Source organism: Xenopus laevis, chromosome 9_10S (genome assembly GCF_017654675.1).
Source record: "Xenopus laevis strain J_2021 chromosome 9_10S, Xenopus_laevis_v10.1, whole genome shotgun sequence".
Classification (NCBI taxonomy): domain Eukaryota; kingdom Metazoa; phylum Chordata; class Amphibia; order Anura; family Pipidae; genus Xenopus; species Xenopus laevis.
In genome coordinates this window covers 69,609,471-69,629,346 of record NC_054388.1, presented here as the reverse complement: position 1 = coordinate 69,629,346, position 19,876 = coordinate 69,609,471, and the positions used below count along the sequence as shown (strand labels likewise).

At 40.7% G+C, this 19,876-nt stretch overlaps 1 protein-coding gene across 3 annotated transcripts in view; it reads right to left on the bottom strand.

The window, feature by feature from the left end:
* The window catches only part of osbpl6.S (oxysterol binding protein like 6 S homeolog), a 98,403-nt gene that overhangs the window by 20,516 nt on the left and 58,011 nt on the right, over positions 1-19,876 (bottom strand). Inside the window, exons 9-14 of one of the 3 annotated variants that reach the window (XM_018238894.2) lie at positions 17,904-17,996; positions 16,207-16,372; positions 12,584-12,714; positions 11,276-11,383; positions 10,358-10,495; positions 2,227-2,314 (exon numbers count right to left, since the gene is read on the bottom strand). In XM_018238894.2, coding sequence (XP_018094383.1) covers positions 2,227-2,314; positions 10,358-10,495; positions 11,276-11,383; positions 12,584-12,714; positions 16,207-16,372; positions 17,904-17,996 — 724 coding nt within the window. The remainder of the gene's footprint in view (positions 1-2,226; positions 2,315-10,357; positions 10,496-11,275; positions 11,384-12,583; positions 12,715-16,206; positions 16,373-17,903; positions 17,997-19,876) is intronic. The other 2 variants (XM_041579227.1, XM_041579228.1) reach the window with 2 other exon arrangements.

The window sequence follows — 19,876 nt, the reverse complement described above, 5'->3', positions numbered from 1 at the left end:
CTCTGCCCATAATGCCTTATGTGAGAGTTAACCTCTTGTTCGTGATATTAAGGCAGTGCTATATATATGGCATGAGGCAAGTAATACATGTCTTTCATGTGAAGGGCTTTTTGGCTCCATTTAGCCCATCTAACCCTAACCAGGCTAGGTTCTCTATTACAGAATAGTGTCAGGATCCAGTACCTACTATGTTGCATTTAACAGCAACTCTATGACCATGAGATTATATATCTCTAACCTTGTGTAAGGTGTTTTAGGATTAGGGTTTTGCTGAAGGGCTTTTTAGGCTTTTCACTACTTTTAAGGTTAGTAATCATATAGAGTTTTATAAAATGTTTGAGGGTTTTTTCTCCAAAGGTTTTAATGTCTATGGTTTCATGAAGAGGATAAGAGTGTGTAGGTTTTTTATACTTAATTATTTTAGGGCTGTTTTTTCAGACCAATGTTAGGGGGTAATATCTAGGGCATTCGTGGAGGATTTTATGGTTAGCTTTTATTGTCTACCTGGATGGTTTTAGGCGCAGTGATGTTTGCAAAAAAGTATTATTGATAACCAATGACGGATCTTCAGGAGCAAAAATCTTGCTTAAAGGACCAGTAACATTAAAAAAAAATTGTTAAAAATTCGTTAGTATAGAACGAAAAATCAACACCAAGGCAAATAAAACTTTTAAATTGCAAAGCCTTTATTAAGATATAACTTACCAAAACTCCACTTCCTGTCCTCTTCTAAAACGGCGAAAGGGCGACCATCCATGCAGCGGTGTTCAACTTCTCCTCCCTGGCTATTCTCTCTGCAGCGCTTCGCCTATTCCCAGCAGTCAGACTTTGAATCCAGCCTTTCCTCGTCCGGCGAGGAAGAAGAAGAAGAAGAGGAGGAGGGCAGCCTTTGCCTCTCCAGCGGCAAGTGTTGTCTGCAGGCGCACTGATCTGCTGAAGAATATCCCCAAGCGCATGGATCAGTGCGACGTGGAGGAGCTGCGCAAACACAAGGCTTTCCAGGCGGCCAAGTACACAGCTCCTGCAAACCGTGGCATTCCGCTCCGCCTTTGAGCCGGGAGTGCTACCGGCTCGTAGCCCGCAATCGTAGCGCATCGATGGATAGCAAGTGGTTCGGCGCAACTGGAATCTAAAATCGCCGCCTTCTCCTGCAGCAGCAGGGACTGCCAGCCCCAGGCACACTCAGGTGGGAACATCACGGGAACAAGGGGGTTGTCCATGCGCTTGTGCACTGTAGTTCTGGGGATATTCTTCAGCAGATCAGTGCGCCTGCAGACAACACTTGCGAGAGGCTGCCCTCCTCCTCTTCTTCTTTTTCGCCGGAGGAGGAAAGGCTGGAGTCAAAGTCCGACTGCTGGGAATAGGGGAAGCGCTGCAGAGCGGACCTCTGCCTCCTTCACATACTGTCACTAGAATAGCCAGGGAGGAGAAGTTGAACACCGCTGCATGGATGGTCGCCCTTTCGCCGTTTTAGAAGAGGACAGGAAGTGGAGTTTTGGTAAGTTATATCTTAATAAAGGCTTTGCAATTTAAAAGTTTAATTTGCCTTGATGTTTATTTTTCGTTCTATACTAACGAATTTTGAAAAAAAATTTTTTAATGTTACTGGTCCTTTAAGGCACTTCAGATTCATGAAATAGAAAGTTGGTCTACCACATTTTATGTACTTCTTGTTTCTAATGTAATTGTGTTAACTCTTGAAACCTCAAACGGAAGATTTTCTTATTGCTGCAGCACAGCTCTACACTACAGTAGCCCTCTTACAATACAAGGTATGTTCCGAAATGCTGCATAGATTTTTATGGGCAATGAACATTGTCAGTTCTTACATGTCACATGGTGTTGGGGATCTTACTCTTTTTTTATATGTGCTAATATGAAACGAATGACTGTTCTGCCTGAACAATTCATAACTTATTTCCAGTTAAATTTAAATAAAAGTAAGATAAGCCTTACAGATGAGGTTTATTTCATTTAACTATTCTGACCACACTAGGAGCAGACTTTCTTCTGAATGAATAATACACTATATCACCATAATGTATGATATACAGAATAGATTCTGACCTCACATGAATTCAGCAATACACCTTATTTTCATTGTTTATCAATGGCTTTCTGCAGTTCTGCAGAATTATTTGACTTAAGTGTAGTCAGACCACAATCATGAACACAAAGACAATCTATCTTAATATTAAAATAATTCATAATGTTTGTATACAGTACTTTGACGAGACACGTTATCTGCCACACTAGTGTTGTCTTCTGAGATATTGTCACTGACATCACTGATGTACGATTCATCATCTGAGGCCTGGAAGTAAAAAAAAAAACGAAGTAAAGACAGAATATAAAGCATAGGAGCCTGAGCAGACACCCAGAGAATCAATACTTAGTGATGAATTGGCCCCTACTTAAATCACAGATATAATTGTCTCAGCATAATAATAACGGTACAATACATTTAAGAAGTACTACTAGGAACAATGCTTACACTTCATTGTTTAAGGTCCTGATAAACCATAAGGAATATGCACAAAATAAAAAGAGAAATATACACAAAACAATAATAGACATGTTTAACCCATCAGAATGTGCTACTCATCAGGGACCTCATTTGTATGTATGTATGTACAACTTTATTTATAAAGTGTTACTATGATATGCAGAGTTTTACAATTTTACAATACAGGTATGGGACCTGCTATCCAGAATGCTCGGGACCTGGGGTTTTCCGGATAAGGGACCCTTCTGTATTTTGGATCTCCATATCATAAGTCTACTAAAGTAAACATTCATTAAACCCAATAGGATTGTTTTGCCTCCAAGAAGTATTAATTATATCTTAGTTAGAATCAAGTACAATGCACCCTTTTATTATCACAGAGAAAAAGGAAATCATTTTTAAAAATGTAAATTATTAGGTTAAAATGGGGTTTATGGGAGATGGCCCTCCCAGAAATCGGGGCTTTCTGGATATTGGTTTTCCAGATAACTGATCCCATACTTTTATATAAAAGTACACAGGGAAGACAACATTATAATAAATAATAGTAAATAAATAAAGAAGTATAAATATATAGCAACTTAGTGGCATGTGGTATGACACCGAAAAAAATCCCTTCCCCATAGAGCTTACAATCTTTGTGCATGTATAACATACAGAGGGCAAAGTTTAATCAAGAAAGATTAATGTGCTCAAGCACAACAGCACATAACATGAGATCTAAAGATTATACTGTAGGTTGTTAAATAACAAGCAATGTAAGAGCCTGTGTTACATAAAGAGTTCAATGCCAACTACAATTCTGACTTTGGATAAAGTTTTTAATAGTAGAAGACATTCCTTTCTCATAGTATCACTAACAGGACTTATTACATCAAACAGCATCAATCTTTGAGAAGTGAAGGTGGTATTATTAAAGGGATACTGTCATGGGAAAAAAATTTTTTTTCAAAATGAATCAGTCAATAGTGCTGCTCCAGCGGAATTCTGCACTGAAATCCATTTCTCAAAAGAGCAAACTGATTTTTTTATATTCAATTTTGAAATCTGACATGGGGCTAGACATTTTGTCAATTTCCCAGCTGCCCCAAGTCATGTGACTTGTGCTCTGATAAACTTCAATCACTCTTTATTGCTGTACTGCAAGTTAGAGTGATATCACCCCCTCCTTTTTTCCCCCCAGCAGCCAAACAAAAGAACAATGGGAAGGTAACCAGATAGAAGCTCCCTAACACAAAATAACAGCTGCCTGGTAGATCTAAGAACAACACTAAATAGTAAAATCCCACGTCTCACTGAGACACATTCAGTTACATTGAGAAGGAAAAACAGCAGCCTGCCAGAAAGTATTTCTCTCCTAAAGTGCAGGCACAAGTCACATGACCAGGGGCACCTGGGAAATTTACAAAATGTCTAGCCCCATGTCAGATTTCAAAATTGAATATAAAAAAATCTGTTTGCTCTTTTGGGAAATGGATTTCAGTGCAGAATTCTGCTGGAGTAGCACTATTAACTGATGCGTTTTGAAAAAAACATGTTTTCCGATGACAGGATCCCTTTAACTAGAAACCACAAATGACCCATAATGAAATTATTAGTGCAATATCAGTGGGTCTTTTAATATGTATTCCCCCTCTGTGCAGTTGTGGTTAACATAACCACAACTAGACTAATACTGAAGTAGCACTTGACTGTAGTTCTTGTTATAGCATCCCAAATAAATTAAACCTCTGTTAAAACTGTTAAATGAACAACCACATAGGCAAGTAGTGCTTAATAAGAGGGGAATGGATCACATAATATATTCATTGGAATTGTTTTAGTGTGCCTTTATTTAGCATTCTGTGTTTGATGTAATATAGCCCTGTAGTCTATGAATTTATTAAGCATTCAATGCATCATCCAGGCAGAACTGTTATGTAAGCTGCATTTGGAATTTTAACACAGCCATCTACAAACCTTTAATGTGACTTACCACTTGTTTCTTCAATCTATATATTCTGTTTTTTTTAACAACTAGAAAAAAAACCTTTAATGGATATATAAACCATTCACTTCTCACCTCATATATTGTATAGGAAACAGCAATGATTGCTTCAAAAGCCATATATGAATACTATACATTTTATGGCAATACTATACAGCAGTAACTAAGTATATTAAAGCTGAATGGATCGACATTTATGTAGGAGCAATCGACCTTTCATAATAAATGCTATATGTCATTTTGTCAGCATTACACAAGAAAGGCTGAAACCAGTAGCACTTAATATGAGTTCCTAACGGTGTATGTAGCTTTACAAAGATGGAGAAAGTGGAGCAGCATAGTGGGAACTGAGAGTGGCAGCTATAGGAAAGGGTAGATGAAGGCAGTAAAGAGGAAGGGACTGCAGTGAGAAGGGAGCTAGGCAAAACTTTGATAAATCCTAAGAAGGATGGATAAAACCGATTGGCCAAAAAGGGAGAAGCAATTGTGCAATAGTAAAATAATGCAATGCAGAGGAAAATTGGAACAAATAAAAAAGGCAGTAGAGAGGCACACTGAGAAAATAGCATGAGGGAATGAGTTAGATAAAAGAAAGGTTAAGCATAGAAAGGGAAGCAAAGGACGAGGGATAGAAAGAAGGAGTTCCTTCACGTCCTATACATCAGCACATTACGTGTTAACTCCCCCCTCCCCACAAGTAGGACGAGCACGGACCAATAGCCTTTAAGTATGCGCCTCCTCCCCCACCAACCCGTGTTTTTTTCGTCCTACCTGCCTGCAGGTAGGGAGCAGAGGACTGAAGATCAGGATGCCGGAGCCTGAGAGCTCTGAAGACCGCAGGGGGAACTACCGAACAGGCTGCAAGTCCGTGGAATGGAGCGGGCGCATGCGCAGTAGCGCTTCTTCCGGGTTTGCGCACGCCGGTGACGTCATCAGAACCGGCAAGTTTAAAAATCCATTCATTGCAGGGCGCAATGCCCTTTTGCAGTTAAAGAATCGACGGGGTCGTTCTGCCTGGGGCTGCAGCCACCTGCAAAGCATACTGAGGTACTGTGAGTAGCCTGTGCAGCTTTGTTTCATTGTACTATCCTGCTCTCTCTCTCTCTTTCTCTCATCTCTCAGTGGGTGATAAAGAGGTCTGGCAAGGAGATGTTGTTTGTTTGTTTTTAGATGTCCAGCCAAATGGAGCAAGCCAAGGGGAAAAGAACATCGAAGTCTAAACATCTTGCCTGTAGAGAGTGTCAGACCCCGCTCCCGGATGCATATCCTAGGGGTCGCTGTGAGAATTGCCTTGCTAAAAAGGATCCTCTTCCTGGTCAGCCAGAGCAAGCTATGGAGTGGTTTAAAGATATGCTCCAGAAGACTTTTTTGGAGTTCAAAGAATCCCTCCTTAAGGATATTCCTAAACCATCGACTCCTGATACTCCCTCGTCTGTTGGTGAAGGTGATTTTTTTGTGATTGATAAAGCTGTTTCTTCTTCAGATGAAGAGATAATTGACACGTCCCTCTTTCAAGCGGATAATGTCTCTAGGCTGATCAAGGCTGTTAAGGGAGCAATTGAAGCTCAAGAAGGGAAAGTGATTGATATGGATAAGTCTCAGGAATCCGTTAAGAAAGGTAAAGCTTTTCCATTACATCCTGTTATTAAGGACCTAATCCAGTTTGAATGGAAGACGCCCGATAAAGCACCAATCTTAAATAAAACATTTAAGTCTCTGTTCCCAATTGACGATGAAGCAAAGTCTTGGGAAGCTCCCCCAGTGGTGGATGTGGCAGTTGCGCGGCTCTCAAAGAGAACTACAATTCCAGTGGAAGATGGTTCAGGATTGAGAGACGCGATGGATCGTAAAGCTGAATGCTCTTTGAGACGCATTTATTCTTCTGCCTCGGCCCAATGCAAGCCATTGGTTGCCGCCTCGGCCGTCTCCAGAGCTATGAGAAACTGGTTGACCCAGTTGGAGGATGATATCGAGAATAAGGTCTCAAGAGAATCACTTCTTAAGTCAATGAATGTGATTAAATTATCATCCGAGTTTTTGTGTGACTCATCAATTGAGTCTCTGAAATTGGCTTCTAGGACCATGGCCCTTTCCACCTCAGCGAGAAGAGCGATATGGCTGAAGCCTTGGGTAGCAGATAATACCTCTAAGATTAATCTGTGCAATATGCCCTTTGAACCGGGCCACCTTTTTGGCTCAAAATTAGACAGTCTTATGGAGAAGATGTCTGATGATAAAGGTAAGACTCTGCCCCAGGATAGGCAGAGGTCTAGGTGGAGAGGTTCCTTTTTTCGTCGGCAAAAGAGGTCTCCAGCAAGGGCAAGACAGCCAAGATATAGTGAGAAGGAAAAAGAGAAGAATCAGCTCAGGTCTCAGACTGGATCAAGGGCTAATAGGGGAAAGAACAGATCTTTTCCTTCAGGCCGAAAGTGGGATTTCTGACGCCAGAAGTTTTCAGGTGGGAGGAAGGCTGACCTTTTTTCTTCGACACTGGCAGGATCTAATATCGGATCTATGGGTTCTAGACCTGATCAGGGAAGGATACAAGGTCGAATTTCACCAATTCCCTCCTGCAAGATATCTTCCCACTCCCAAAAATGCTTCTATTCAAAAACAAAGAGCTTTAGAAGAAGCAATTCATTCTTTTTGCGTCAAAAAGGTGCTCGAAAAAGTTCCACCTTTGGAGGAAGGATCAGGCACTTATTCTATTGTTTTTTTGGTGCCAAAAACAGACGGGTCTTTTCGAACAGTTATAGACCTCAGATTTGTCAATCGCTTCATCCGGAAAAAACGCTTCAGGATGGAAACCATAAGATCGGTTCTTCAGATTCTGGAGCCCGGAGATTACCTTGCCACAGTAGACCTCAAAGATGCGTATCTCCACATACCCATGTTTCCGGGTCACAGGAAATTTCTGAGGATAGCTGTGTATCTTCAGGATCGGCTTCATCATTTCCAGTTTCGGGTGTTGCCGTTTGGGATCACGTCAGCCCCGAGAATATTCACGAAGGTGGTAGCTTCAGTTGCGGCTGTGCTGAGACAGGAGGGCATACATGTCGTACCATATCTGGACGACTGGCTGTTCAAGGCGGTTTCTGCGTCTCTCCTTCACAAACACTTGACAAGAGCTTTAGAGATCCTGCAGCATCTTGGATGGTTAATCAACAAAGAGAAATCATCTCTTCTTCCATCCAGACAGAAGCAATTCTTGGGAATGTGTCTCAACACAGAAACTATGTATGTCACGCTGACTCCTCAGAGGATTCACAACACGAAGAATCAGATAATACACCTCATGAGGCCATATCCAGTCTCCTTGAGACAGATGATGAAGGTATTAGGTCTGATGGCGTCATCAATAGAAGCTGTCCCATGGGCGAGATTACACATGCGTCCTCTTCAACAAGAAGTTCTACTTCACTGGGACAGGACAGAAGAGTCATTAGATTCCACTTGGATAATTTCCCAGGACACTGTGAATGCTCTCGAATGGTGGCTCCAGACAGACAGATTTTTCAGAGGACTCTCAATCCTGGAACCGGAATGGAACTTAGTAACAACGGACGCATCGGCCTTGGGCTGGGGAGCTCATATGAAGAATCATTCAGCCCAGGGTGTGTGGGATGCCATGGAAAAATCTCTCTCATCCAACTTCAGAGAGATGAGAGCTGTTTTCAATGCCCTAATGTTTTTTGCAGAGCTCATCAAAGGCAAAGCGATCAGGATACAGTCCGACAACTCAATTGTTGTATCGTATCTGAATCGTCAAGGGGGAACAAAATCCCATATTCTTCTCAAAGAATCTCAAAGAATTCTTTTATGGGCCGAGAACAATCTATTAGCCATATCAGCAATCCACATCAAGGGGGAAGACAATATTCTGGCAGACCGTCTGAGCAGACTAAGGTTGGATCCCAAGGAATGGTCCTTGAAAGAAGATATTTTTCTGAAGTTGATGCGCCTTTGGGGCACTCCGGAAGTGGACCTAATGGCAACCAGGAAGAACACCAAGCTTCCCAGATTCTGCTCTCTAGTCCAGCAGGACCAACCTTGGGTTCTGGATGCGATGACAATCAGCTGGAGATTCAGACTAGCTTACATCTTCCCCCCAATTCCTATGATCAACAGGGTAATCCGGAAGATTCGCCAGGATCAGGCATCTGTAATAATAGTTCTTCCCTACTGGCCGAAGAGAGTCTGGTTTTCCCAGGTCATGAAGATGTGCCACGGGAATTACTGGGTTCTTCCCCAGGTGAAAGGTTTGATCTCCCAAGACCAGGCACTTCATCCGGATTTAACACGCCTGAGGCTCACTGCCTGGAGGTTGACAGGCCCTTATTAACATCATCTGGACTATCTGAAAGAGTAATTAGTACTCTTCTTCATTCCAGGAAGAGTTCTACTTTAAAAGCCTATTCTAGGACAGTCAAGGTTTTTAAGGAATGGTGCCTCAGAGAAAATGTAAATGTGGATTCTCCTACAATTAAGGATATACTAGACTTCCTCCAACGAGGACTAGACAAGAATTTAAGACCTGGGACACTCAAGGTGCAGATCTCGGCAATCTCAGCTTATTTAGGCATCCGTTTGTCCACTGTACCTCTAATTCAGAGGTTTATGAAGGCAGCACAAAAATTAAGACCATTGGTCCGAGACCCGGTTCCTCAATGGGACTTGAACACGGTCTTAGAGGGGTTATGTGATCCTCCCTTCGAGCCTTTGGATAGGATCGATTTAAAGCACCTCTCTTTCAAGGCGGTTTTTCTGACGGCGATAACTTCGGCGAGAAGGGTTAGTGAAATTCAGGCTTTAGGAGCTAAAGAACCTTATCTGCAATTCTATCCAGATCAAGTTGTACTCAGAACGCTTCCTGATTTCTCACCCAAAGTGCCGTCTAGGATCAATATAAGCCAGGAAATTAGGCTTCCGTCTTTCTGTTCTAAACCAGTGACAGAGGAAGAACTGAGGTATAATTCCTTAGATGTCTGCAGGGTGATAAAGAGGTACCTTTCTCAAACAGAATCATTTAGGAGATCCGAACATCTCTTTGTTGCTATGTCGGGGAAGAATAAAGGCCTGGCGGTATCAAAGTTAACCCTATCTAGATGGATAAAAGATGCTATTCAGACTTGTTATATAGCTGCAAAATTGTCTCCTCCAATTTTCATTAAGGCTCATTCGACAAGGGCACCGGCAACGTCTTGGGCAGAACGTCTTCTTGTTCCACCAGATAAAATTTGTAAAGCAGCGACGTGGTCAAGCCTACATACATTCTCCAAGCATTATAGGCTGGATGTGGATGCTTTGCAGGAAGCAGCTTTTGGTAGAGCAGTGCTCCAAACTGTTCTTCAAGGGAATTGATGTGATTATCCCACCCTATTACTTGCTATATCCCGTAATGTGCTGATGTATAGGACGTGAAGGAAAAACGAAATTTAACTTACCGTAATTTCCTTTTCCTTCAAGTCCATACAGCAGCACTTTTTTTGCCCACCCTAATAAATATTACATGCAGTTGTGTGTGTACTTTTTTATAACACGGGTTGGTGGGGGAGGAGGCGCATACTTAAAGGCTATTGGTCCGTGCTCGTCCTACTTGTGGGGAGGGGGGAGTTAACCCGTAATGTGCTGCTGTATGGACTTGAAGGAAAAGGAAATTACGGTAAGTTAAATTTCGTTTGTTTTGATGAAGAAAAAGGATGTAAAAAGAGAGAGAGGTCCGATAATGGACTGAAAGTAACATGGGTGAAGGCAAGAGGAGGAGAAAGGATAAGTCCTCTGAATACCCTTTGTACTTTGTTTGCAAACGTATCAGGCTAAACTAAAATGAGACACTGACAACAATTGAATTCCAGTTTACTCACCTCATTTTCTGAAGAGCTTGCTGAGAGAAGCACTTCTTGAGCATCAAAGAATTCAGACACAGATTCGGACATAGACAATCTGCCCTCATTGGACACCTGCTGTGATAAGGGCAGACTAACTTGCATTTGCTCACAAGACTGCAACAAAAATAAAAACTAGAATTACCTTATACAGAAAGCTATGTTCCCACTACATAGATTATAAAAGTCAAATATGGCAAAGGAATATAAAATATTAATGTCATAATAATGGGGCCATAATAATTCTTTGAAAACCCACATCCATTTTATGAACCCCTAGTCGGAGAACAGAGCCCCTGAATGTACTCAGTGGCTGCACAATATTCTATACATTAGTAAGTGAATTTGTCAAGGGAGCAAGATGGATCCACAGGGTAGTTTAAAGGCTAAAGTGCACATTTTTTATTTTATTAAAAAGGTCATGTGAAGGAACAAGCAGGGAACTGTGAAATGCACCAGGATATCCCTACTGAACTATTGCCAAAGCCTTCTGGTTGCATTCTGGCTACTCTATTTCAACTAACAGCTTAACATAACATTGTGGCTAATAGGCTTATAGGATGCAAGCCATGTAGCACTGAACGTTGCCACCCTAGCTTCATGAGTTAGTATTGTGGTTAATACTTCCTGTATAGCTTGTGGAGCAATTGCTTTCCTGGGCTGGTGCATTTCCACTTACCCCTTGCTGGGCAGGGGTTGTTGGTAACTCACAACACATTTAAAAACATTGGTGATTTTACAGGCACCATTTTGTGGGCCCAGTGGCTGCAAATTACAACACTGCTGCAGAGTTACAGTGTATTCCTAAGGTCATTGCACCCTTCTTCCCCCAATTTTGCACCCTATGCTCATACCTCTGCTGCCTAAACCTGGTTCTGTCTCCACTCATTATCTTACCTCATCTGGACTTGCAATAATGTTGACACTAACGACTTGATCAGAAATAACCGACTCTGTGTGTATTCTATTCAGCCGGCTTTTCAGTTCGGAGTTGTGATTCAGTGCCTGCAAAAAAGAATTAGACAAGTATTAATAAAGAATGATGAAACAGTAGGAAAGTTCTTGACTGAATAATCCTGATCCCTAATTAGTCAATCAATCAAAAAAATCAATCATTTAATCACACATAAAATAAAATATATCCTATTTAAAAAATATTTCTGTTTATTTACACAGTAAGATTGTATATCTTTGTACAATATTTTCCAACTCTGTATATTTGCATACACAGTAGGATGCATCATACTGCTTCTTTTTGCAGAAAGAGGGGGGTCTATGTATGGTAGGGGGGTAGGGGTTTTAGGGGTTGCTTCTCCTTTAAACCACACTCAGGTAAACCACACCCATGTTATATCAAGAACTTTTAAGACAATGACTACATTAATGGTAGTAACACACCAAAAAAAAAAAAAATGGTTTGTGCCCGCCGCAGGAACATCAAAATACATACCCTTAAATTTACCATTAACATACCCTTAAATCCATATGCCTCCTCCCCTTTGAATAACACAGCACCCCCAGCACACGATTAAACACCTTAGGGGCCCCTACCAATAATTTTCAAATGCTAACAAATCCCCAGAATCCTCTGCAGCTACCCTTCCTTGCTCTTAAAAATTATTAAAAAGGAGTGTGCAGCTTCTACTGCATTGAACACACCATTGTATAACCTGTTGAGGTCTCTATGTCTAATAATCTAATTCATCTACTTAATGCAAAGCTCTGTGGGATTCACTTTCCACTGATTTAATATGGGTCAATCAAACATCATCTGAGCAAATGTGGCTTTTTCTTGGCAAGACAGAAAGCAATTTGTTGCTAGAATGCGGATTGCACTAATATTAGCCAATACCTGCAACCCACACAGTAAATTTGTTGTAAAGGTTGTTAATCTGTCTGCATATAATTCTGACAAATGAATACAAATAAGCACTTACTGTAAGCACAAATACACATAAGCTTCTTAAAGATTTTAAGAGAGAACTCCTCACATTCTTGCTAGTCATACTGATGCTTTCTCACAGACTCAAGATACAATTTTGCTTATATTGCAGTAGGAAACCAAAACCATATTTCCATACTGTTTATTTGCAGAAATGTGCCACTACATACTAAAAGGTGGGTAGTCTTATGCAGAATATGGCTCTGATCATACATCGACAATGGAGTTTATTCTAATCATGTGAAATAAAAGAGCATCAGTACCTGAGAGAGTGACTGTCTGAGGCGAGATATCTGTGTGTTCTGGCTGCTGTAATCCTGATCAGAAACCATCTGCTTCATCTTCTCCTTCTCAATGGCAATAGTGTTATAGGCAGATTTTAAAAGTGAATGGACTGAAAAGTAACATTGAGGGAAGTTAGAATCAACAAAATGGCAAAAACAAAAGAAGTTAACCTATTAATGAAAATTTACCATAACTGCATAATGAATGTTTTTAAAAGGCTCTAAAAATCAAAGTGAAGTGTATTAAATTGCAGATCAGCCCTGTCCTACTGTTGTATCAAACAACATTTTTTTAGATATGTGCCTTCTTAGATACTGGCTGTAGTGCTTCGTCATTGAGTTTTACTGCGTCTAAATTCTACATCTGTATCATGGATTTTACAAAGGAGCAGTCACTTGGCTTGTACTGTAGGTGGAGATGATGAGCAGGTTGTCAGACTCTATGATGAATAGCTTTTGGATTTTGGGAGGACAGAGAGCACAGATGGATGGATTGATGAAGCTGCAGGGTGGGTTATGGGTTTTCACTCCATATTCCGCATTGATTACTTTAAAGGAGAACTAAATCCTAAAAAGACTACGGTTAAAAATGTCATACAGTATTTTACCTACATATTTACATACTTAAATACCACCCTATTTAAAGTAGAACTAAACCCTCTGCTCTGAGCAGCTGTTGAGAAGCTAAGCTTAGGGGTTGTTTACAAGCAGAAAATGAGGTTTGTATGTAATATAAGCTGATGCTACAGGGCTGATTATTACATTCTGATGCTAGTTGCACTGGTTTATGTGCTGCCATGTAGTAATTATCTGTATTAAGTACAAATTAGCCTTATATTGTGACATTTCTATTCTGTATACACAGTATACTCTGAATTGGTCCCTAAGCTCAGTAAGTGACAGCAGCACAAAGCATGTACACGAGCATGTTCATTAAATTAGCAGAAAAGAAGATGGGGAGATACTGGGCATATTTGGAGGCATATATCATTCCTGCTAAAGGCCTGTAGTTGCCTTGGGCTGGTACAGAAGCCAAAATTGGACTTTTAAAAAATCACCAATTTTTGGAATCTATTATACCCCGAGGATGAAAAAGTCTGAATCAGAAAATCCGCCATCTCAGACCCGTCAAAGTTGCATATAAGTCAAATGGAGAAGTCCCAATGATTTTTTGATGTGTGCTGTGTTTCGTTCAATACCTTGAAGATTTTGGAGTTTTCGGGAAAAAAGCATACAAAATTTGAGTTTACGGTTGGAAATCAAAAAAAAAACGTGAAATTCGTATTTTTTCCTGCGAACCACATTTTCAGTAAAATCGAATCATAAATAAGCGGGAATGGATGTAATCTGAGTTATGGGTAGAACATGTCGAGATAAATTCGGACTTTGATAAATAACCCCCATAATGTACAACATTTCTAGCTAACTACCTACCTCCACTTTACTAGTCACTCTATACCATAAGGCCTCAGTCTTATTTTTTCCCTTTACTTTTTTTGTACATTTGTTTTCTCCTATCTCCTTTGTTTAGCTTTGTAAGATGTTAGCTAATGATGTAAAAAACAGGATTTTTGTACTCACTGTTAAATCTGTTTCTCTGTAGTCGAAAGGGGGACACAGGGAACAATGGGGTTAAGCTCCATCCTCCAGGAGGCAGGACACTTGAATAGTAATTAAGTGGGTTTCGGGTCAGGCTTTTTTCGGGATCAGCCACCATTGGAGTGCTTCCTTTGTCATGCGTGACAATCGAAGTGGTCGAGCTAGTGATCCCCCTTTCCAAGAGGATAGGATATTGGCTTGAAGTGGACGGAGGTGTATCTGAGTGAATGTTACTGCCTCTATAGCAGACACCATTGTCCCTAACACTTGCATTGCTTTGTGTACTGTTGTGGTTTGGTTGGTTAGCAGGGATTTAACTTGATTCCTGATCTTGTCTTGTTTGTTTCCTGATCTTGTCTTGTTTGACTTACAGTCTGCATCACTGTGTTGAAGTCGAGGCCTAACTTTGCTGACTTGGGTGAAGGTTGGATTTTTTCAAATTTATTGTCCACCCGAAATACTGGCGCTGAGGTGCGTGCAGTCATTTGAGATTCGTCTAAGGTGGTGTCGCAGAGATAACTAGATGCCTCTGCAATTCCCTGTGCAGTTGACAACATTTCTTCTCGAGGAGTACCTCCTTGAATGTCCTTAATTAGTGTCTCAGACCAGGATCGAATAGCCCTAGCCAGGCAGGGCCGTAGTGTCGATCCCGCAGAAGAGAAAATTGCTCTTAAAAAACCTTCTGACCTTCTATCTGAAGGATCCTTGAATGCTTAACAAGGTGACGAGCAGGGCTCCTCTCTCCCTCCCTGGCTAGATTAACATCCCCCGCCTCAAGCGCTGGATGAAGCGCTCCTTTATGTGCTGGGGCTGTGTTTGGGGAAGGCATATTAGGCGCCTAATGGCGTCTCTAGGACAGAGGGGTGCTATAATATGCTCCCATGAGCCCCAAACAATATACCGGTAGTGACCCAGGGTAACAGCCCTCACCTGAAGACACTTACCGTACACAGGCCCGGATTTGTGGAAAGGCCACCTAGGCCCGGGCCTAGGGCGGCAGGATTTTAGGGGGGCAGCATGCTGACCAACCACACCCACATTGGTTCAAAAACACTGGGGATGCGCTGGAGATACAATAGTTTTTTAAATTTCCCTATTGATGATGAAAATTTGCATGAATAAAGGGGAGGGGACAGGGGCGATGAACGGCAGTGGGCCTAGGGGCACCCACTATGTAAATCCGGCCCTGACTGTACACACCGGCCAGACCCTCTGCCCAAGTCCCCAAGTGCAGGAATTAGTCTGGGTGGTCAGTATAGCCCAAGGCTAGGGAAAAGACCCCGGTGGGTTCACCTCTTAGAGGGCTAACCATATTAAAACAGGTAACCCTGCTTTACATCTCACCCCAGGTGTCAGTCTGTGACTGACCTGAAGAATCCATCCATGAGATGGTAGTCCATCCTCCCGGTAGCAGGACACTTAAAAAAACTGAATAGGATTGTACTGTGGGTGTGGGTTAAGCCTGACCCGACACGCCCCCTTAATTACTATTCAAGTGTCCTGCCTCCTGGAGAATGGAGCTTAACCCCATCCTTCCCTGTGTCCCCCTAATACGACAGAGAAATCATATTCAAATGCAAACATAACGAGTCCTATACATTGCTGGCAGTCAACGTTTGAAAGCTGTGGTTCTCGCTTAACCTGAATGCCATTAAAGGTGAGATTTATGGAGAAAGATCATTGGATTTCCTATATCTGTAAGCCCTAGATATCTTTAGAACTATGGTTAAATGGCTGATACACAGATGTTTTCCTAAATCACTAACCTTGCTGTTATCTAAGGGAAGGCCCTGACTAAAATTTGGCCCTTCAAAGAGGGCTTGAAATATAAAAGTTAGAGAACCACTGGTTTAAAGCATACCCCCCCTCCTCCCACAGTAACTTTGCTAGGTGTTGCAGTATGTACACAATCAAAAATCACCAAAAGTACTCTACAACGACAACAACATACAATGTACATTAGATTTCACCTTACATTTATTAAAGTGACCCTTCAACTGTACCTTTTTGAGCAATTAGGCAAAATTCTTCCTGCAGTTTTGTGTAATCAGATGCGAGTTCCAGGGCATCAACTACATGACTTGGAGGATTCTGGAACTCTTCATCTGCGTAGAGGTTTGGGTTGGAGGCATGCAGACGTACAGGAGACATCGAAGCACTGTAAGGAACCTAGAGAATACAGAAAGCAGCACAGGTCTCTAATGATTATGGACACATCTTTTCATTGATTATATTATTGTGTTCTAATCAGTGTCCAATGCAGCTCCCTGGTTATAAAAAAAAGACACTTCTATGCATTAAAGAAACTGCACCTATTTAGCGATCCTGCTTTAAGAACTGAAGCTTAATAGCACAAGTACATAAGTAGAGCAATAAATACAGGTAGCCTAGGGCCTTTTTAGGAACATGTGTGCCAAACAAAAGTGCAGTTACCAATAATCAATCGGGTTTTTGCTTTTATTTTAGAACTAGCTGTTGAATGGTTGCAATTAGCAAATGGGCTTGTGCAGTGTACGCCCACAATTAGTCTTATGTTGCTGTTCTTTTTTTCTGTTTTAAGCTGGCCATAGATGTTGAGATTTTTAAAAGATCCGATCCTCATCGTGAGACCACGATTTTCTCGGAACGATCGCACGATCGTATGAATTGACCATCAACTAAAAAGACCAATTTGCCAGGAAAACAAAGGGGAGCTGCCTGCTTGGCCCTGCAAACATAGATAGATTGCACTGGGACCGACAAAGAATTTTTGACCTGGCCGATCAATTTCCTGACAGATGTCGGCTGAAAAATCTTAAGATGTACGATCGTTCGAATCCCACTAACTGCACGATAATTTCGAAGGATTGGTCGGGCTTCCCTAAAATCGGACGTTCGGCAAGAAGAATCGTCGCGTCTATGGGGAGCTTTAGGAATAACTTTGATAGCTTGTGTTTGTACAATAGGAGGACAGAGAGCAAGCGTCAGGAATCGGCAACACTGGGGAAAAGCACTTGTAAAACACATTATAGAGTAACTTCAACAAAGACACAAGTGACAATGAAACACACACATGACAGTTATAAGCAATGAAAAAGACACTGAGTGGATGGTTATTTAGCGTTGCTAGCATATTTCTGTCTTTGTAGTGGGGCAGTATTTTAATTTGCAGCATGCAATAGTTGTTATTGAACTAGAAGGTCAAAACTTAAAGGTAAAAATGAACTATAGACAAAGACAACCGGTCTGTTGCACTCACCAAAAAATAATATGTTAAGAACATTAAGGGGCCAATTTATTAAAGGAGAAGGAAAGGTTAAAAGTAAGTAACTTTTATCAGAAAGGTCTATATAAATATACCAGTAAACCCTCAAAGTAATGTTGCTTAGAGTCCTCTGTCAAAAGAAACACAGCATTTCTTTCCTTCTATTGTGTATACATGGGCTTCTGTATCAGACAGAGTTAATATCTTGCAGGTTCCATTTATGAGAAATTATCAGTGTACCTGAAGATGTATTTTTGCATCTTTGCTGACACTTTTTTTGCATTTGCCATGGGTGTGTAAGGCTGTGGGGTCACCCAGAGAAGTATATTACCTAGAAGGCAGGCAATCAGAACCATCCTCCAAACTTTATCCTGGCCAGGCTCAAGTCTTAGCTAACCTGATGGAGCCAACACAGATTACTCTTGGAAGGGGATTTATGAGAAATTATCAGTGTACCTGAAGATGTATTTTTGCATCTTTGCTGACACTTTTTGTTCTCCATCTCCTCGATGCTCGCTTGTCTTTCTTTGATATATCTACACAGTTAGCCTATATTACACAAACAATTAAGAGGAATAGGATGCTATTTAAGACACAAGAAAAGACAGGTCACACAGACAGTACATTAGTAAGCAAGAGATGTGAGTGTACAATGTGACAGGACCTGTCTGCTTAGCTCTACAGACTAGACGGGCAAAGTCAATAAAGGAGTGACGTTAACAAGACATTCATAGAAAGCTTTATTATACAGCTGCAAACGTTTTAATAAAACAAACACCCATTGAACCAAATAACTGGTGCTTTTTAAAGAATAAATAAAGTCTGATTTCACTGGGGGTGCCAAAATATTAGGCACTGTCCACTGAATGAAAATTGCTAAACATTAGGCAGAATCATCGGCAGAACCTAGCAGCATCACTAAACAATGAATATCCATTGCAAAGGTGGTCTTACTGATCACACTAAACTCATACTTTAAGGAGAATATATATCAGTAAAGCGGATCATTGTTTTTATGTTCCACCAAAAAAAGGTTTTAACATTTTTTTCAAGAGAATAAAAACAATGAATCTCCACTGTGCTGTCAGTCCTCTGAAATAAAGCTTTTAAAGCAAGGCCGACAAACCCGCAGGCCTCCAGGGAACCATCTGTGCTAATAACCCAACAAAAGGATTCTACAATGAATAAAGATTATATAAAGTCACACAAAAGGACACTGCAGTACAGGACAAAGCAACCCTCCTCGCTGGTTATGGGCCATAATATTGTCCACGTTCCCCTCTGGAACTGCCATCTTTTTGTTTAGAAAAAAGTGACTTAGCCCTTGCATCAGAGGAAGAGTATGCAGAGATTGGCAGCACTTAGGGCAGTCATACTGAGTGATCCTTCCATTCTCTGCCTCTGATACAAGAGCTTTTTTTTCAAGGGGGGAAAAAGTTTAAATTAAGGGCGGATTTTAAAGTCTCATTTTAGGGGAGACAATGCTAAAATAAGCATAAACAGCCCTGTGAAATGAAGTATTGCGCATGTTCCATGCAAAGAATGTCAAAAGGTCTACAGAGAATGGGTTCTGATGAAGCCCATGTCACAAGTACAATTCCTCTATCATTTGAGGAACTATAATATTGCACTTATGAATTTCAACCTTTATTGTCCTTATAGATATAGAATTAAAATATGGTGTTTCTTTAAAAAAAAAAACCACAAAATAGATTAAATCATATATTTGTGTCCACAATGTGGAGAAATGATTTTCCTTCCTACCTACTCCACTTTACAGAAGTGGAAGGCAGCTAGCAACATGCAAATTGCTATTTCAAACACAACCTATTTTTCCAGCAGAGGAAACTGATTTTAAAAAATAAGGGGAAATTACTTTATTTTTCAAGTTTGGTTCTAATGCAATATTCTGCATACTCCCAAAATGTGCACAAATTCAGTGCCCCAAATGCTCTCTGGTGACTTGTCAGGTATTTTACATTAATATAATATAATAATCTATAAAAGGAGCACTGTAACTCTGCTGTATAGTATATGAAAGAAAAAATATGCAAAGGATCATAACTCATTATTTTCATTTGTTTCATTATTTCACAACCTCATCATTTCTCTGAACACAGTTGCATGGTTACATTCGTGTAACTGAATGTTGCTCAATGCTTTTTGTAGTGAACATAATTAAGTCCAGAAAGAAATTACCCAGCTGACTGCACACAGACTGATAACTAAACCCCAAAGAACCTTGTCAAGTAATAGAGTTATTTTCAAAAAAACTATTGGCCACACTTTTTAGTACTGAAATCTTAATGATCTATATATAACCAAAAATGTGATTTGTACAGTGCATTCTTTTTGGTGAGAACTAAGATCCTTTTCTCAAAAAACTTTATAAGGATATACTATTATGAATTATATGTCTATTAAATGAG